Consider the following 16,193-nt stretch of genomic DNA (forward strand, 5'->3'; position numbering starts at 1 on the left):
ATAGGGCACGGACCCCCCCCAAATTCCACATGGGGGTCCTATAGGGCAGAGACCCCCCCCATCCCATACTGGGGTCCTTTAGGGCATGGACCCCCCCCCACATCCCACACGGGGGTCTTTTGGGGCACGGACCCCCCCCACATCTCATACGGGGGTCCCATAGGGCAGAGACCCCCCCCCAAATTCCACATTGGGGTCCTATAGGGCAGAGACCCCCCCCCCACATCCCACACGGGGGTCTTTGGGGCAGAGACCCCCCCCCAAATTCCACATCGGGGTCCTATAGGGCACGGCCCCCCCCCCCACATCCCACACGGGGGTCTTTTAGGGCAAAGACCCCCCCCCCACATCTCATTCCTGGGTCCTATAGGGCAGAGACCCCCCCCCACATCCCATACGGGGGTCCCATAGGGCACGGACCCCCCCCAAATTCCACATTGGGCTCCTATAGGGCAGCGACCCCCCCCCACCCCACACAGGTGGGGAGGGGGCTTTAAAGTGGGGGGGGGCGGCTTTAAAATGGGGAGGGGGGTTTTAAAATGGGAAAATAGGGAGGGGGGCTTTAAATGGGGAGGGGGGCTTTAAGATGAGGGGGGCTTTAAAATGAGGAGGGGGGCTTTAAATGGGGAGGGGGGCTTTAAAATGGGGAGGAGGGCTTTAAGATGGGAAGGGCTTTAAAATGGGGAGGGGGGCTTTGAAATTGGGAGGGGGGCTTTGAAATGAGGGGGGCTTTAAATGGGGAGGGGGGCTTTAAAATGGGGAGGGGGACTTCAAAATGGGGAGGGGGGCTTTCAAATGGGGAGGGGGGCTTTAAATGGGGAGGGGGCTTCAAAATGGGGAGGGGGGCTTTAAAATGGGGAGGGGGGCTTTAAAGTGGGGAGGGGGGCTTTGAAATGGGGAGGGGGGGTTTAAAATGGGGAGGGGGGCTTCAAAATGGGGAGGGGGGCTTTGAAATGAGGGGGGCTTTAAAATGGGGAGGAGGGCTTTAAGATGAGGGGGGCTTTAAAATGGGAAGGGGGGCTTTCAAATGAGGGGGGCTTTAAATGGGGAGGGGGACGCCCCCCTCTTTATACGACCCCCCCCGCCCCCCCCGAAGCCCCCTCCCCAAATTGCTGCGGGCTCAGGGTGGGGGCAGCGCGTTGCGACCGCAGCCCTTTTAGGTCCTTCCAGAAGCCATAAAACCCGACTGACTGCAGGGAAACGCGGCAGCGCCTGCGCCGGGGGGGGGGTGGGGGGGGGCACCGGGGGGGGGGGTCGTAAAAATGGGGGGGGGGGTCGGGAGTTGTGGGGTTGTGGAGTGGGGGGGGGATTTGGGGAGGGGACCCCAATGATGAGAAGGTTGGGGCGTCGGGGGGGGTTGGGAGCATCGGCCACAATAGGGGGGGCAGCACAAAAATTTGGGGGGGGGGAGATGGGGGGAGGGGGGGGGCACCGGGGGGGGGTCGTAAAAATGGGGGGGGGGTCGGGAGTTGTGGAGTGGGGGGGGGATTTGGGGAGGGGACCCCAATGCTGGGAAGGTTGGGGCGTTGGGGGGGGTTGGGAGCATCGGCCACAATAGGGGGGGCAGCACAAAAATTTGGGGGGGGGGAGATGGGGGGGGTGGGGGGGGCACCGGGGGGGGCTCGTATAAATGGGTGGGGGGTCGTAAAAATGGGGGGGGGGTCGGGAGTTGTGGAGTGGGGGGGGGATTTGGGGAGGGGACCCCAATGCTGAGAAGGTTGGAGCGTCGGGGGGGGTTGGGAGCATCGGCCACAATAGGGGGGGCAGCACAAAAATTTGGGGGGGGGGGCAAGGAGGGGGCGGGGGGGCACCGGGGGGGGGGTCGTAGAAATGGGGGGGGGGTCGTAAAAATGGGGGGGGGGGTCGGGAGTTGTGGGGTTGTGGAGTAGGGGGGGGATTTGGGGAGGTGACCCCAAAGCTGAAAGGATGAAGGGTTGGCATCAGGCATCGCTCCCAATAGGGGGGGCAGCACAAAAATTTGGGGGGGGGGTCGTGGGGGGGGGGGGGGGGGGGCACAAAGGAGGGGGGGGGTCCACACGAAGCCCCCGCCTCAAATGGCTGAGGCTGATTGTCTCGTTAGGAAACACGGGGGGGGGGGAGCAGGGGGGGGCGCCCAAAACCAAAGTAGCCCCCCCACCCCATAACTCTGCCCCCCCCCCATTTTGACCCCCCCACCCCCCACTTCTGCCCCCCCCATTTTAGCACCCCAACCCCACAGCTCTGCGCCCCCCCCACCCCATTACTCTGCCCCACCCCCCATTTTAGCACCCCCACCCATAGCTCAGCCCCCCCCCAATTACAGCACCCCCACCCCACATCTCCGCCCCCCCAGCTGCCCCCCACCCCACAGTTTTGCCCCCCCCATTTTTGACCCCCCCACCCCCCACCTCTGCCCCCCCATTTTGACACCCCCACCCCCCCGCTCAGCCCCCCCCCACTACGACACCCCCACCCCACACTTCTGCCCCCCCCCATTTTAGCACCCCAACCCCAAAGCTCTGCGCCCCCCCCACTTTGAACCCCCCACCCCATAACTCTGCCCCCCCCATTTTGACCCCCCCACCCCCCAGCTCAGCCCCCCCCCCCCATTTTAGCACCCCAACCCCACAACTCTGCGCCCCCCCACCCCATAACTCTGCCCCCCCCATTTTAGCACCCCCACCCATAGCTCAGCCCCCCCCATTCGCAGCACCCCCACCCCACATCTCCGCCCCCCCCAATTTTGATCCCCCCACCCCCAGCTCAGCCCCCCCCCCATTTTGACACCCCCACCCATGTTCTCCCCCCCCATTTTGACACCCCCAGCTCAGCCCCCCCCATTTTAGCACCCCAACCCCACAGCTCTGCGCCCCCCCCCACTATGACCCCCCCACCCCACACCTCTGCCCCCCCCCCATTTTAGCACCCCCACCCCCCAGCTCAGCCGCCCCCCCACTACGACACCCCCAGCCCCCATTTCTGCCCCCCCCATTCTGCCCCCCCCACCCCCCAACTCTGCCCCCCCCCATTTTAGCACCCTGACCCCCCAGCTCTGCGCCCCCCCCACCCCACACCCCTGCCCCCCCCATTTTAGCACCCCCACCCATAGCTCAGCCCCCCCCCCAATTCAACACCCCCACCCCACATCTCCGCCCCCCCCCATTTTAGCACCCCCACCCCCAGCTCAGCCCCCCCCACTTTGACCCCCCCACCCCCCCATTTTGCCCCCCCCCTTATTTTGTCCCCCCCCCGCTGCCCCACTGCACTGATTCACCCCAACCCCCCCTTCCACCCCATGCCTCCATACGAACCTCCGACACGAATTAACGCCCCCCCCCACCACCCTTAGGACCCCCCCCCCCCACCCTATGTGTGTGTGGGGGGGGGGGCGCGGGGGGGGGCGGCGCTTTCGGATCGCGGAGGAGAAACGCGACGCTTTTGCAAACGTTGTATTACGCGGCTCAGTCACTACGGGGGGGTTAAACCGAACCGGGGGGGGGGGGGGAAATATAAATTGAGGGGGGGGGTCGTCTTCGCAGAAGACAGATGGGTGTCCTCGCTGGAGGACAAGGGGGGGCTCCGTTCTGTGTCAGCTCCAGGGCTTCTCGAGGGGGGGGGGGGTCCCCGTCCCCCCCCATTGCAGCTGGGGGGTCCATAGGGGAAGGCACGGATGATGCCCTGGGGGGGGGGGGGGGGAGGGGGGGTTTGAGAGCGGCGCCCCTAAAAATGGGAGAAAAAAGTCGATTTGGAAATTGGGGGGGGGAGGGGGGGGACATAAAGGTGCACAAAGGGATCCTAAATTTGCGGGGGGGGGCGGTTGGAGATGGGGGGGGGGCACTGTTGAAGGTGAAACCGGAGGGTGCGCAATGGGAGCCCGGTTCGGAGATGGGGGGAGGATTGGGGGGGGGGGCATGGGAGCAGCATAAAGGTGAGCAAAGGGACCCTAATTTGGAGGGGGGGGGGACATGGGAGTGACCCAAGGGTGCACAAAGGGACCCAAAATTTGAAGAGGGGGGGGGGGGGAAATGGGGGGGGATGTGGCACAGCCAAAGGAGCGACTCAGGGGTGCGCAAAGGGACCCCAATTTGGAGAGGTGGGAGGGGTGGGGTGGGAGCAACTCAAAGGTGCACAAAGGGACCCTAATTTGGAGGGGGGGTGGGGGTGCATAGGAGTGACCCAAGGGTGACAAAGGGACCCAAAATTTGGAGGGGGGGTGAGAGAAGGCGGGGGGGGGGGGGTGCAGCTCAGCAGAGGGAGAAACCCAGGGGTGTGCAAAGGGACCCCAGTTTGGAGAGGTGGGGGGAGAGGGGGGAGCATGGGAGCAGCATAAAGGTGCACAAAGGGACCCTAATTTGGAGGGGGGGTGGGGGGGACACGGAAGTGACCCAAGGGTGCACAAAAGGACCCAAATTTTGGAGGGGGGGGGGGAAGGTGGGCGGGGATGTGGCACAGCCAAAGGAGCAACCGGAGGGTGCGCAAAGGGACCCAAATTTGGAGAGGTGGGAGGGGTGGGGTGGGAGCAACTCAAAGGTGCACAAAGGGACCCTAATTTGGAGGGAGGGGGGACACAGAAGTGACCCAAGGGTGCACAAAGGGACCCAAAATTTGGAGATGGGGGGGTGAGAGAAGGCGGGCGGGGGGGTGCAGCTCAGCAGAGGGAGAAAACCAGGGGTGCGCAAAGGGACCCCAGTTTGGAGAGGTGGGGGGGAGGGGGGGGAGCAGCATAAAGGTGCACAGAGGGACCCTAATTTGGAGGGGGGGTGGGGGTACATAGGAGTGACCCAAGGGTGCGCAAAGGGACCCCAGTTTGAAGAGGGGGGGGGGAAATGGGGGGGGATGTGGCACAGCTAAAGGAGAAACCCAGGGGTGCGCAAAGGGACCCCAGTTTGGAGAGGTGGGGAGGGGGGGTGGGAGCAACTCAAAGGTGCACAAAGGGACCCTAATTTGGAGGGGGGGGGACACAGAAGTGACTCAAGGGTGCACAAAGGGTCCCAAAATTTAGAGGGGGGGGGGAGAGGGAAGGCATGGGGGGGGTGCAGCTCAGCAGAGGGAGCAACACAGGGGTGCGCAAAGGGACCCCAATTTGGAGAGGTGGGGGGATGGGGGGGACATGGGAGCAGCCTAAAGGTGCACAAAGGGACCCTAATTTGGAGGGTGGGTGGGGGTGCATAGGAGTGACCCAAGGGTGCACAAAGGGACCCCAATTTGAAGAGGGGGGGGGGGGAAATGGGGGGGGATGTGGCACAGCCAAAGGAGCGACCCAAGGGTGCGCAAAGGGACCCCAATTTGGAGAGGTGGGAGGGGTGGGGTGGGAGCAACTCAAAGGTGCACAAAGGGACCCTAATTTGGAGGGGGGGTGGGGGTGCATAGGAGTGACCCAAGGGTGACAAAGGGTCCCAAAATTTGGAGATGGGGGGGTGAGAGAAGTCGGGGAGGGGGGGTGCAGCTCAGCAGAGGGAGCAACCCAGGGGTGCACAAAGGGACCCCAGTTTGGAGAGGTGGGGGGGGGGGACGCAGCACAGCCCACGCAGCAGCAACCCAAGGGTGCCCACCGGGACCCCCCCCACCCATCCAACCCATCGCTCCCCCCCCCCCGCCCTCCTCACCTCGAAACCGGGAAGCCCCCGGCTCGGTGTGGGGCTGCCCCACGGTTCGATGGGGCGGAGATGGAAAGAAGGACGGAGATTCGGAGCAGCCCCGCATCCGGGCCGGGGGTTTCAGACCCAAAACGCAGCGAGAACCGCCAGCGCCACCAACCGCGTGCGGGGACAACGCGGGGTCGGAGCGGCGTCCCGGGGAGACCCCGCATCTGTGGAGGGCGAAGGGGGGGGGTCGGATGGGAGCATCGCAACCCCCCCCCCTCCCTTCCTCGTCGCCTCTTCATATCGCGATCCCCCCGCACACACTCACCCTCCGGCCCCCCCCTCCCACGGGGCTGTGAATTGGGGATTTCCGTCAGCGGTTCTGGAGCTGCAACGGAACCCAAATCTGTCGGAACTGCAAATCGGGGACCCCGCAGCGCGACCCCCACCCGAACCCCCGCACCCCCACCTGCACCTCCCGACCCCCACCCGCAACTGTAGACCCCCACCCGCATCTCCAGATCCCCACCCGCACCTCCAAACCCCCACCCACATTTCTGGACCCCCACCCGAACCTCCAGACCCCCACCCGCACCCCCGGACCCCCACCCACATCTCCGGACCCCCACCCAAATCTCCAGACCCCCATCCGGACCCTCGGATCCCCACCTGCACCTCTGGACCCCCACCCACATCTCTGGACCCCCACCCAAATCTCCAGACCCCCACCCGAACCCCCGGACCCCCACCCGCACCTCCAGACCCCCACCCACATTTCTGGACCCCCACCCAAACCTCCAGACCCCCATCCACATCTCCGGACCCCCACCCAAATCTCCAGACCCCCATCCGGACCCTCGGATCCCCACCTGCACTTCTGGACCCCCACCCACATCTCTGGACCCCCACCCAAATCTCCAGACCCCCACCCGAACCTCCAAACCCCCACCCACATCTCCGGACCCCCGGACCCCCATCTGCACATCCAGACCCCCCCGAAACCTCCGGACCCCCCCCGCTTCCCCCACCCGAACCTTCACCCGAACCTCCGCACCCCTTCCACCGTATCACCAGACCCCCACCCGCACCTCCGGACCCCAAACGCACATCCGAACCACCCCCCCCCTCCGAACCTCCTCCGGACCCCCCCCCGGTGCCCTCCCCCCCCCCCCCCCCCCGCACCCCGGACTCACTGGAGGCTCTGCAGCAAACGGAGACGCGCAGCTTCAGGCAGCGCCCGGCGCTCCCGGGGGTGGGCACGGCTGGGGCAGAAGGGGGGGGGGGGGGGGGGGTTCCGGTACCGGTACCGCCGCCCCGAACGAACTGGGACCCCCCCGTGGGTGGGGAGGAGAAGGAACAGAACCGCCCCCCCCCCCTTCCTCAACAACCCCCCCCCAATGCAAGATCCCCCACCGCAACTGCATGAGACCCCCGTGCATCCCAGCCCCAGCTGCACCCAGGCACCCCCCACGCCGAGACCCCCCCTCAAAAAGCACACAGCCCCCCCCCACCCCAACCCAAAGCCCCCCAACCCCAGCAGCACCCAGGCTGACCCCCACTCCAAGACCCCCCCTCCAAACGCACCCAGACCCCCCCAACTCCACCCCCAAAGCCCCCCCCATCCCCAGCAGCACCCAGGGTTGCACCCAGGCTGACCCCCACTCCAAACCCCCCCCCCAGATGGACACAGACCCCCCCCCACCCCAAATCCAAACCCCCATAACCTCAGCTGCACCCAGGCTGACCCCCACTCCGAGACCCCCCCAAACACACCCAGACCCCCCCAACCCCACCCCCAAAGCCCCCCCCATCCCCAGCATCACCCCCCCACCCCCCCCGATCCCCCCAGCCCCCCCCATCCCCAGCATCACCCCCCCAATCCCCCCAATGCCCCCAACCCCAGCAGCACCCAGGCTGCCCCCCACTCCAAGCCCCCCCCCCAACCCCACCCCCAAAGCCCCCCCATCCCCAGCATCACCCCCCCACCCCCCCCTCGATCCCCCCAGCTCCCCCCCAACCCCAGCATCACCCCCCCCCCACCCTCCCAGCCCCCCCCATTCCCAGCATCACCCCCCCCGACACCCCCAGCCCCCCCCATCCCCAGCATCACCCCCCCATCCCCCCCCCCGATCCCCCCAATGCCCCCAACCCCAGCAGCACCCAGGCTTCCCCCCACTCCATCCCCCCCCCAACACGCCCAGACCCCCCCAACCCCACCCCCAAAGCTCCCCCATCCCCAGCATCACCCCCCCATCCCCCCAGCCTCCCCCCAACCCCAGCATCACCCAGCCAGCCCCCCACTCCAAGACCCCCCCAACCCCACCCCCAAAGCCCCCCCAACCCCAGCATCACCCCCCACCCCCCCCGATCCCCTCAGCCCCCCCCAACCCCAGCTTCACCCAGCCAGCCCCCCCCAATCCCCCCAACGCCCCCAACCCCATCTTCACCCAGGCTGCCCCCCACTCCAAGCCCCCCCTCCAAACACACCCAGACCCCCCCCAACCCCAGCATCAACCCCCACCCCCCCCATCCCCAGCATCACCCCCCCACCCCCCCCGACCCCCCCAACTCCCCCCCAACCCCAGCATCACCCCCCCATCCCTCCCCCATCCCCAGCAGCACCCAGGCTGCCCCCCACTCCAAGACCCCCCCTCCAAACACACCCAGACCCCCCCAACCCCACCCCCAAAGCCCCCCCCATCCCCAGCATCACCCCCCCTCCCCGACCCCCCCAGCCCCCCCCATCCCCAGCATCACCCCCCCATCCCCCCCCTGATCCCCGCATCCCTCCCCCATCCCCAGCATCACCCCCCCCCCGACCCCACCATCTCCCCCCCATCCCCAGCGTCACCCCCCCACCCCCCCCCGATCCCCCCATCTCCCCCCCCATCCCCAGCATCACCCCCCCTCCCCGACCCCCCCAGCCCCCCCCATCCCCAGCATCACCCAGCCAGCCCCCCACTCCAAGACCCCCCCAACCCCACCCCCAAAGCCCCCCCATCCCCAGCATCACCCCCCCCCGACCCCCCCAGCCCCCCCCATCCCCAGCATCACCCCCCGACCCCCCCATCGCCCCCCCCCCAACTCACAGATATAATAATACGTCTCCCCAGGCCTGAACTCGAAGCCCAGCGAGAAGGGGGTGAAGCGTTGGATCTTTTCGGAGAATCGAACCGGGACGAACGGAGCGAAGGGATTTTTGCACTCCCAACGTTTGAAGGCGCCGGGGGTCTCGGAACAGCGCCGGTACCCCTCCTCATCCACCATGAACAGGGTGAAGCTCTCGGCCCAAGACGTGGGAGAGGAATAATGGGGGCAGTAAATGTCCAGGTGGTCATTGATGGACACTTGGATGGAATAATCGTCCTGCAGGAACCTAAAAATTAAAAGGGGGGGGGGGTTGGCATCACTGAGAGACCCTCCCCAATCATATAATGGGGTTGGCATCCCCAAGAGACCCCCCCCCAATCATTTAAGGGGGTTGGCATCACCGAGAGACCCCCATCCCACTCACATAAGGGGGTTGGCACCCCCAAGACCCTCCCCAATCATATAATGGGGTTGGCATCACTGAGAGACCCTCCCCCCATATAATGGGGTTGGCATCACCGAGAGACCCCCCCTGTTCTTATAATGGGGTTGGGATCCCCAAGAGACACCCCCCACTCATATATGGGGGTCAGAATCCCCAAGAGACCCCCCCTGTTCTTATAATGGGGTTGGCATACCCGAGACCCCCCCCCCCCAATCATATAATGGGGTTGGCATACCCAAGAGACCCCCCCCAATCATTTAAGGGGGTTGGCATCACTGAGAGACCCTCCCCCCATATAATGGGGTTGGCATCACCGAGACCCCCCCCAATCATATAAGGGGGTTGGCATCCCCAAGAGATCCCCCTGTTCTTATAATGGGGTTGGCATACCCGAGACCCCCCCCCCAATCATATAACAGGGTTGGCATCACCGAGAGACCCCCCCCCAATCGTTTAAGGGGGTTGGCATCCCCAAGAGACCCCCCCCCCCAATTATATAATGGGGTTGGGATCCCCGAGAGACCCCCCTGTTCTTATAATGGGGTTGGCATCCCCAAGACCCCCCCCAATCATATAATGGGGTTGGCATCACCGAGAGACCCCCCATCCCACTCACATAATGGGGTTGGCAACCCCAAGAGACTCCCCCCCAACCATATTATGGGGTTGGCATCCCAAGGAGACCCCCCCAATCATTTAAGGGGGTTGGCATCCCCAAGAGACCCCCATCCCACTCACATAATGGGGTTGGCACCCCCAAGACCCTCCTCACTCACATAATGGGGTTGGAATCCCCAAGAGACCCCCCCCAATCGTTTAAGGGGGTTGGCATCCCAAGGAGACCCCCCCCAATCATATAATGGGGTTGGCATCACCGAGAGACCCCCATCCCACTCACATAATGGGGTTGGCACCCCCAAGACCCCCCCCAATCATATAATGGGGTTGGCATCCCCAAGAGATCCCCCTGTTCTTATAATGGGGTTGGCATCACTAAAAGACCCCCCCCAATCATTTAAGGGGGTTGGCACCACTGAGAGACCCCCTCCTCCCATATATGGGGTCGGCACCCCTACGAACCCCCCCCCACCCCATATAAAGGGATCAGCACCCCTACGAACCCCCCCCCACCCCATATATGGGGTCGGCACCCCCACGAGACCCCACCCCCACCCCATATAATGGGGTCGGCACCCAAACGAACCCCCTCCACCCCATATATGGGGTCGGCACCCCCAAGAGACCCCCCCCCATATAATGGGGTCGGCACCCCCAAGAGACCCCCCCCCATATAATGGGGTCGGCACCCCCAAGGGGCCCCCCTCCCCATATATTGGGGTCAGCACCTCCACGAGACCCCCCCCACCCCATATAAAGGGATCAGCACCCCTACGACCCCCCCCCACCCCATATATGAGGTCGGAACCCCCAAGAGACCCCCCCCATATATTGGGGTCAGCATCCCTACAAGACCCCCCTCCCATATAAGGGCGTCGGCACCCCCACGAGACCCCTCCCCACCCCATATATGGGGTCGGCATCCCTACGAGACCCCCCCCCCCCATACAATGGGGTCGGCACCCCCACCAGACCCCCCCCCCATAAAAGGGGGGGTGACCCCACGCTTCCCTCCCCCTGCTTTGGGGTCGCGGCCATTGGGCTCCGTCAGCTCCCATTAATCACAGCCCGATGGAGATGAATGGGACACAAAGCGCCCCCCCCCCGCACCGCCCCCCCCCCCCCACCCCCGACCTGACCCTACGGTGACACCGCGGCGGGGGGGGGGGTGACCCTAAAGAGGGGCCGTGACCCCAAAGAGGGGCTTTGTTCACTGGGTAAAGCCAATGGGGGGGGGACAGTGGGGGGGGGGGGGCTGAGACCCCCAATTGGGGCTCATCTGACTGTGTGAAGTCAATGGGGGGGGGTACAGGGTGGAGGGGGGGGCTGCGACCCCCGGGGGGGGCTGAGACCCCCAATAGGGGCTGACTGCATTGTGTGGAGTCAATGGGGGGGGGGGGCACAACGCTGGGGGGGGCTGCGACCCCCGAGGGGGGCTGAGACCCCCAATAGGAGCTGACTGCACTGTGTGAAGTCAATGGGGGGGGGGCACAATGCTGGGAGGGGGGCTGCGACCCCCGGGGGGGGGGTGAGACCCCCAATAGGGGCTGACTGCATTGTGTGAAGTCAATGGGGGGGGGCACAACGCTGGGGGGGTCAGCGGGGGAGGTGTTAAGGGGGACATTGGGGACATCGGGGGGACATCAGAGGGGATTTTTGGGACATAATGGGGACATCGGGGGGGACATGGGGGGGTATTGGGGACATTTGGGGACATTAGTGGGGGATATCAGGGGGAACATTGGGGACATTTGGGGACAATGGGGGGGACATTGGGGGGGACATCGGGGGGGACACTGGGGACATTTGGGGACATCGGGGGGACATCAGTAGGGGACATTGGGGACATCAGGGGGGACATTACAGAAGGACATCAGTAGGGATATTGGGGACATTTGGGGACATCAGTGAGGATACTGGGGACATTTGGGGACAACAGGGGGGATATTGGGGACATCAGAGGGGACATCATGGGGACATCGTGGGGACACTACAGAAGGACACCAGTAGGGATACTGGTGACATTTGGGGACAACAGGGGGACATCAAGGGGACATCAGTGGGGACATCGGGGGGGACATTGGGGATTTTTGGGGACATCAGGGGGGACATCAGTAGGGGACATTGGGGACATCGGGGGGGACATTACAGAAGGACACCAGTAGGGATACTGGGGACATTTGGGGACATTAGGGGGACACTGGGGACATCGTGGGGACATCAGGGAGGACATCAGTGGGGACACAGTGGGGACATCATAGGGACATCATTAGGGATACTGGGGACATTTGGGGACATCGGGGGGACATCGTGGGGACATCAGTGGGGACACTGGGGACATTTGGGAACGTCGGGGGGGAACATTACAGAAGGACATCAGTAGGGATACTGGGGACATTTGGGGACATCGGGGGGACATCACAAGGGAACATTGGGGACATCATGGGGACATCGTGGGGACATCAGGGGGGACATGGGGACATCGGTGGTGACACTACAGAAGGACATCAGTAGGGATACTGGGGACATTTGGGGACATCATGGGGACATCAGGGGGGACTTCATGGGGATCTCGTGGGGACATCAGGGGGTACATTGGGGACATCAGGGGGGACACTACAGAAGGACATCAGGAGGGATATTGGGGACATCGTGGGGACATCAGTGTGGATACTGGGGACATTTGGGGACAACAGGGGGGATATTGGGGACATGAGAGGGGACATCATGGGGACATCATGGGGAGACTACAGAAGGACACCAGTAGGGATATTGGGGACATTTGGGGACATCGGGGGGACATCACAAGGGAATATTGGGGACATCATGGGGACATCGTGGGGACATCAGGGGGTCATGGGGACATTGGTGGGGACACTACAGAAGGACATCAGTAGGAATACTGGGGACATTTGGGGACATCATGGGGGACATCAGGGGGGACATTGGGGACATCAGGGGGGGACATTACAGAAGGACATCAGTAGGGATATTGGGGACATTTGGGGACATCAGTGTGGATACTGGGGACATTTGGGGACATCAGGGAGATATTGGGGACATCAGAGGGGACATCATGGGGACATCATGGGGAGACTACAGAAGGACACCAGTAGGGATATTGGGGACATTTGGGGACATTAGGGGGGACATCACAAGGGAACATTGGGGACATCATGGGGACATCGTGGGGACATCAGGGGGGACATGGGGACATCGGTGGGGACACTACAGAAGGACATCAGTAGCGATACTGGGGACATTTGGGGACATCATGGGGACATCAGGGGGGACATTGGGGATATTTGGGGACATCAGTGGGGACATCAGTAGGGGACATTGGGGACATCGGGGGGGGGACATTACAGAAGGACATCAGTAGGGATACTGGGGACATTTGGGGACATCATGGGGACATCAGGGGGGACATCGGTGGGGACATCAGGGGGGACATTGGGGACATCAGAGAGTAAATCACGGGGGGGACATCAGTGGGGGGGGGACATCAGCAGGGACACCAGGGGGGACATTGGGGACATCATGGGGACTTCAAGAGGGGGGACACTGGGGACATCAGTGGGGTCATCACGGGGGGGACGCTGGGGACATCTTGGGGACATCAGTGGGGTCATCGGGGGGGGACATTTGGGGTCAGCACCCCCACCAGACCCCCCCCTCCCCATATAATGGGATCAGCATCCCTACGAGACCCCCCCCCCCCATATAAGGGGGTCGGCACCCCCACCAGACCCCCCCCAATATAAAGGGGTCAGCATCCCTACAATACCCCCCCCCACCCCCATATAAGGGGTCAGCATCCCTACAATACCCCCCCCCCATATAAGGGGTCGGCACCCCCACCAGACCCCCCCCTCTCATATAATGGGGTCGGCACCCCCACCAGACCCCCCCCACCCATATAAGGGGGTCAGGATCCCTACAATACCCCACCCACCCCCATATAATGGGGTCGGCACCCGCACCAGACCCCCTCCCCCCATTTAATGGGGTCGGCACCCCCACCAGACCCCCCCCCCTCATATAATGGGGTCGGCACCCCCACCAGACCCCCCCCACCCATATAAGGGGGTCAGGATCCCTACAATACCCCACCCACCCCCATATAATGGGGTCGGCACCCGCACCAGACCCCCTCCCCCCATTTAATGGGGTCGGCACCCCCACCAGACCCCCCCCCCTCATATAATGGGGTCGGCACCCCCACCAGACCCCCCCCACCCATATAAGGGGGTCAGGATCCCTACAATACCCCACCCACCCCCATATAATGGGGTCGGCACCCCCACCAGACCCCCTCCCCCCATTTAATGGGGTCGGCACCCCCACCAGACCTCCCCCCTCCCCATATAATGGGATCAGCATCCCTACGACCCCCCCCCACCCACATAATGGGGTCGGCACCCCTACCAGACCCCCCCCACCCATATAATGCGGTCAGCATCCCCACGAGACCCCTCCCCCTCCCCATATAAGGGGGTCGGCACCCCCACCAGACCCCCTCCCCCCATATAATTGGGTCGGCACCCCCACCAGACCCCCCCCCAATATAAAGGGGTCAGCATCCCTACAATACCCCCCCCCCCCCCCCATATAAGAGGGTCAGCACCCGCACCAGACCCCCCCCCCTCATATAATGGGGTCGGCACCCCCCACCAGACCCCCCCCTCATATATAATGGGGTCGCCCCCCCCCCACCTCCCCCCCCCCAGGGCCGGGGGCTCTTTGAGGACCGGAGCGGGCGAAGCCTCACAGCTGACTCAGAGCATCAGCCGAGCTGCTGCCGCCGGCCGGGACGGGTCCGGGCACGGAGAAAGCTCCTGGGGGGGGGGGGGTGGGGGGGGGGCACAGCGCACACCCTGACCCTAAGGCTTAAGGTGGGGGGGGGGGGGTCGAGCAGCCCCCCCACCCCCATCCCGATGATGTTGGAGGGCTTTGAGTGCCCGCAACCCCCCCTATAAAGTAAGCAGAAGCAGCGCTGCTCCACAGGTGTGCCCCCCCCCCCCCCACCCAACTCCCCCTTCCCCAAATCCCTCCGGCGGGGGTCAACGCGGCTTCACGCTTCCCCCCCCACCCCCACGCCCCCCCTCGACCCTTCAACCCCCCCCCCCCCCCCCAGGTGCCCCCCGGCGGCCCCAAGCCTGGAAAAGCCTAAAATGGAGGAGGCCGGGAGTGAAGAAGGGTGGGGGGGGGGGAAGGGGAAGGGGAGGGGGGGGGGGAATGGGCTAGAGGTGAGCGCAGGGCCGGACCCCCACCCGGGGATGGAGGAGGAAATGTGGGGAGGGGGCGTGGAAATATTAGGGGGGGGGGGGGGCAGAGGGGGCCACCCTGAGCATTACGGCTCCCATAGGCGCAGCCACGGGGCTGGAGATGCACCCAGTGCCCCCCCCCCCCCCCCAACGCCCACCCCCCCAGTAGCTCCGGGTGGGGCGGTGGTCGCAGAGTGAGTGGGGGGGGGGGGGGTTGAACCGAGAGCCACCGTCCGGAACACCGACACGGTGCCACCCAAGGGTGCTCAAACACGGCGCCCAACGCGGTGCCACCCAAGGGTGCCCGAAGCTCTCCGTCACCGCCCAGCGATGCCCACCCAAATTGGGGAGGGGTGGGGGGGGGGCTGCGCACCTCTCGGTGCCACCCTCCGCTACCGGCAGCTCTCCGCCACCTGGAAACGCACCGGAAGAACCGGGCGGGGGTCCGGCGCTGTCCAGCAGCCCCCCCCCCCCCAAAATAAAAAAGGTTTACCGTCACCGGGAGGTGCCCCACGGCCCGGCGTCACCGGGAGGAACCGCCGCCTCTCCGGAACGCCGGAGGTGCCCTAAGGGGGGGGGGGGGGCTCTACGACCCCCGCGGTTCGGTACCGTCGGACCGCCCCCCCCCCCCCACGCCCGGTTCCTCCCGTCGGCGCGGCCCGGTGCTCAAACGGCGGCGGGTTCGGGCCGTTCTCAGGTACCGAACGGCGGCCGCGCTGCGCTCTTCGCCAGCCGCTCCCGGTGCCGCTCCCGGTGCGCGACCGCGGCATCCCGACGCACACAAAGACCCGAGCGTTTCCATTCGGTTCGGTTCGGTTCCCGGTAAACGACGCTACCTGGGGTTGCTCCCGTTCCAATAAACACCGTGGCGGCGGCCGCGCACCGGAGGCGGCGGAGCCCAAAGCAACGGAGCCCAAAGCAGCAGCCCGAGCAGCGGCGCGGGGCGCATGGCTCCGCCGGCGGCGGGCGGGCGGGCGGGGGGCGACGGCGGGGGCGGCGGCGGCGGCGGCGGCGGACGGAGGCGGGGGCCGGGGGCGGCCCGGCACGGCACAGCACGGCCCGGCCCGGCCAAGAGCCGCCCCGCCCCGCCAACTTCGGGCCAATCCGAGCCGCGCCACCGCCCGGCAACTTCGGCGAGTGCCATTAACCCTTTTTTTGGGGGGTGGGCGGCGTCGGTACCGGTGGTCCGGTATCGAATGGTTTCGAATCGGG

General features: G+C 65.1%; 1 protein-coding gene across 2 annotated transcripts; it reads right to left on the minus strand.

Annotated features, from left to right (window-relative positions):
* Positions 1-3,487: 3,487 nt before the first annotated feature.
* On the minus strand, positions 3,488-15,961 carry EFNA4 (ephrin A4). Of its 2 annotated transcripts, none has more exons than XM_090126913.1 (6): positions 15,818-15,961; positions 8,651-8,937; positions 6,755-6,823; positions 5,890-5,949; positions 5,586-5,788; positions 3,488-3,657 (listed from the first exon to the last, which is right to left on the minus strand). In XM_090126913.1, exons 1-5 carry the CDS (start codon positions 15,928-15,930, stop codon positions 5,697-5,699), a joined length of 621 nt encoding a protein of 206 aa, XP_089983039.1. In that variant the 5' UTR covers positions 15,931-15,961; the 3' UTR covers positions 3,488-3,657; positions 5,586-5,696. The 2 variants fall into 2 exon arrangements, with proteins under 2 accessions (XP_089983039.1, XP_089983038.1); XM_090126912.1 differs by lacking the exon at positions 3,488-3,657 and adding an exon at positions 3,660-3,699.
* Between the last annotated feature and the right edge of the window lie 232 nt (positions 15,962-16,193).

Source organism: Phasianus colchicus, chromosome 30 (assembly GCF_987193195.1).
Source record: "Phasianus colchicus chromosome 30, bPhaCol1.hap1.1, whole genome shotgun sequence".
Taxonomy (NCBI): Eukaryota; Metazoa; Chordata; class Aves; order Galliformes; family Phasianidae; genus Phasianus; species Phasianus colchicus.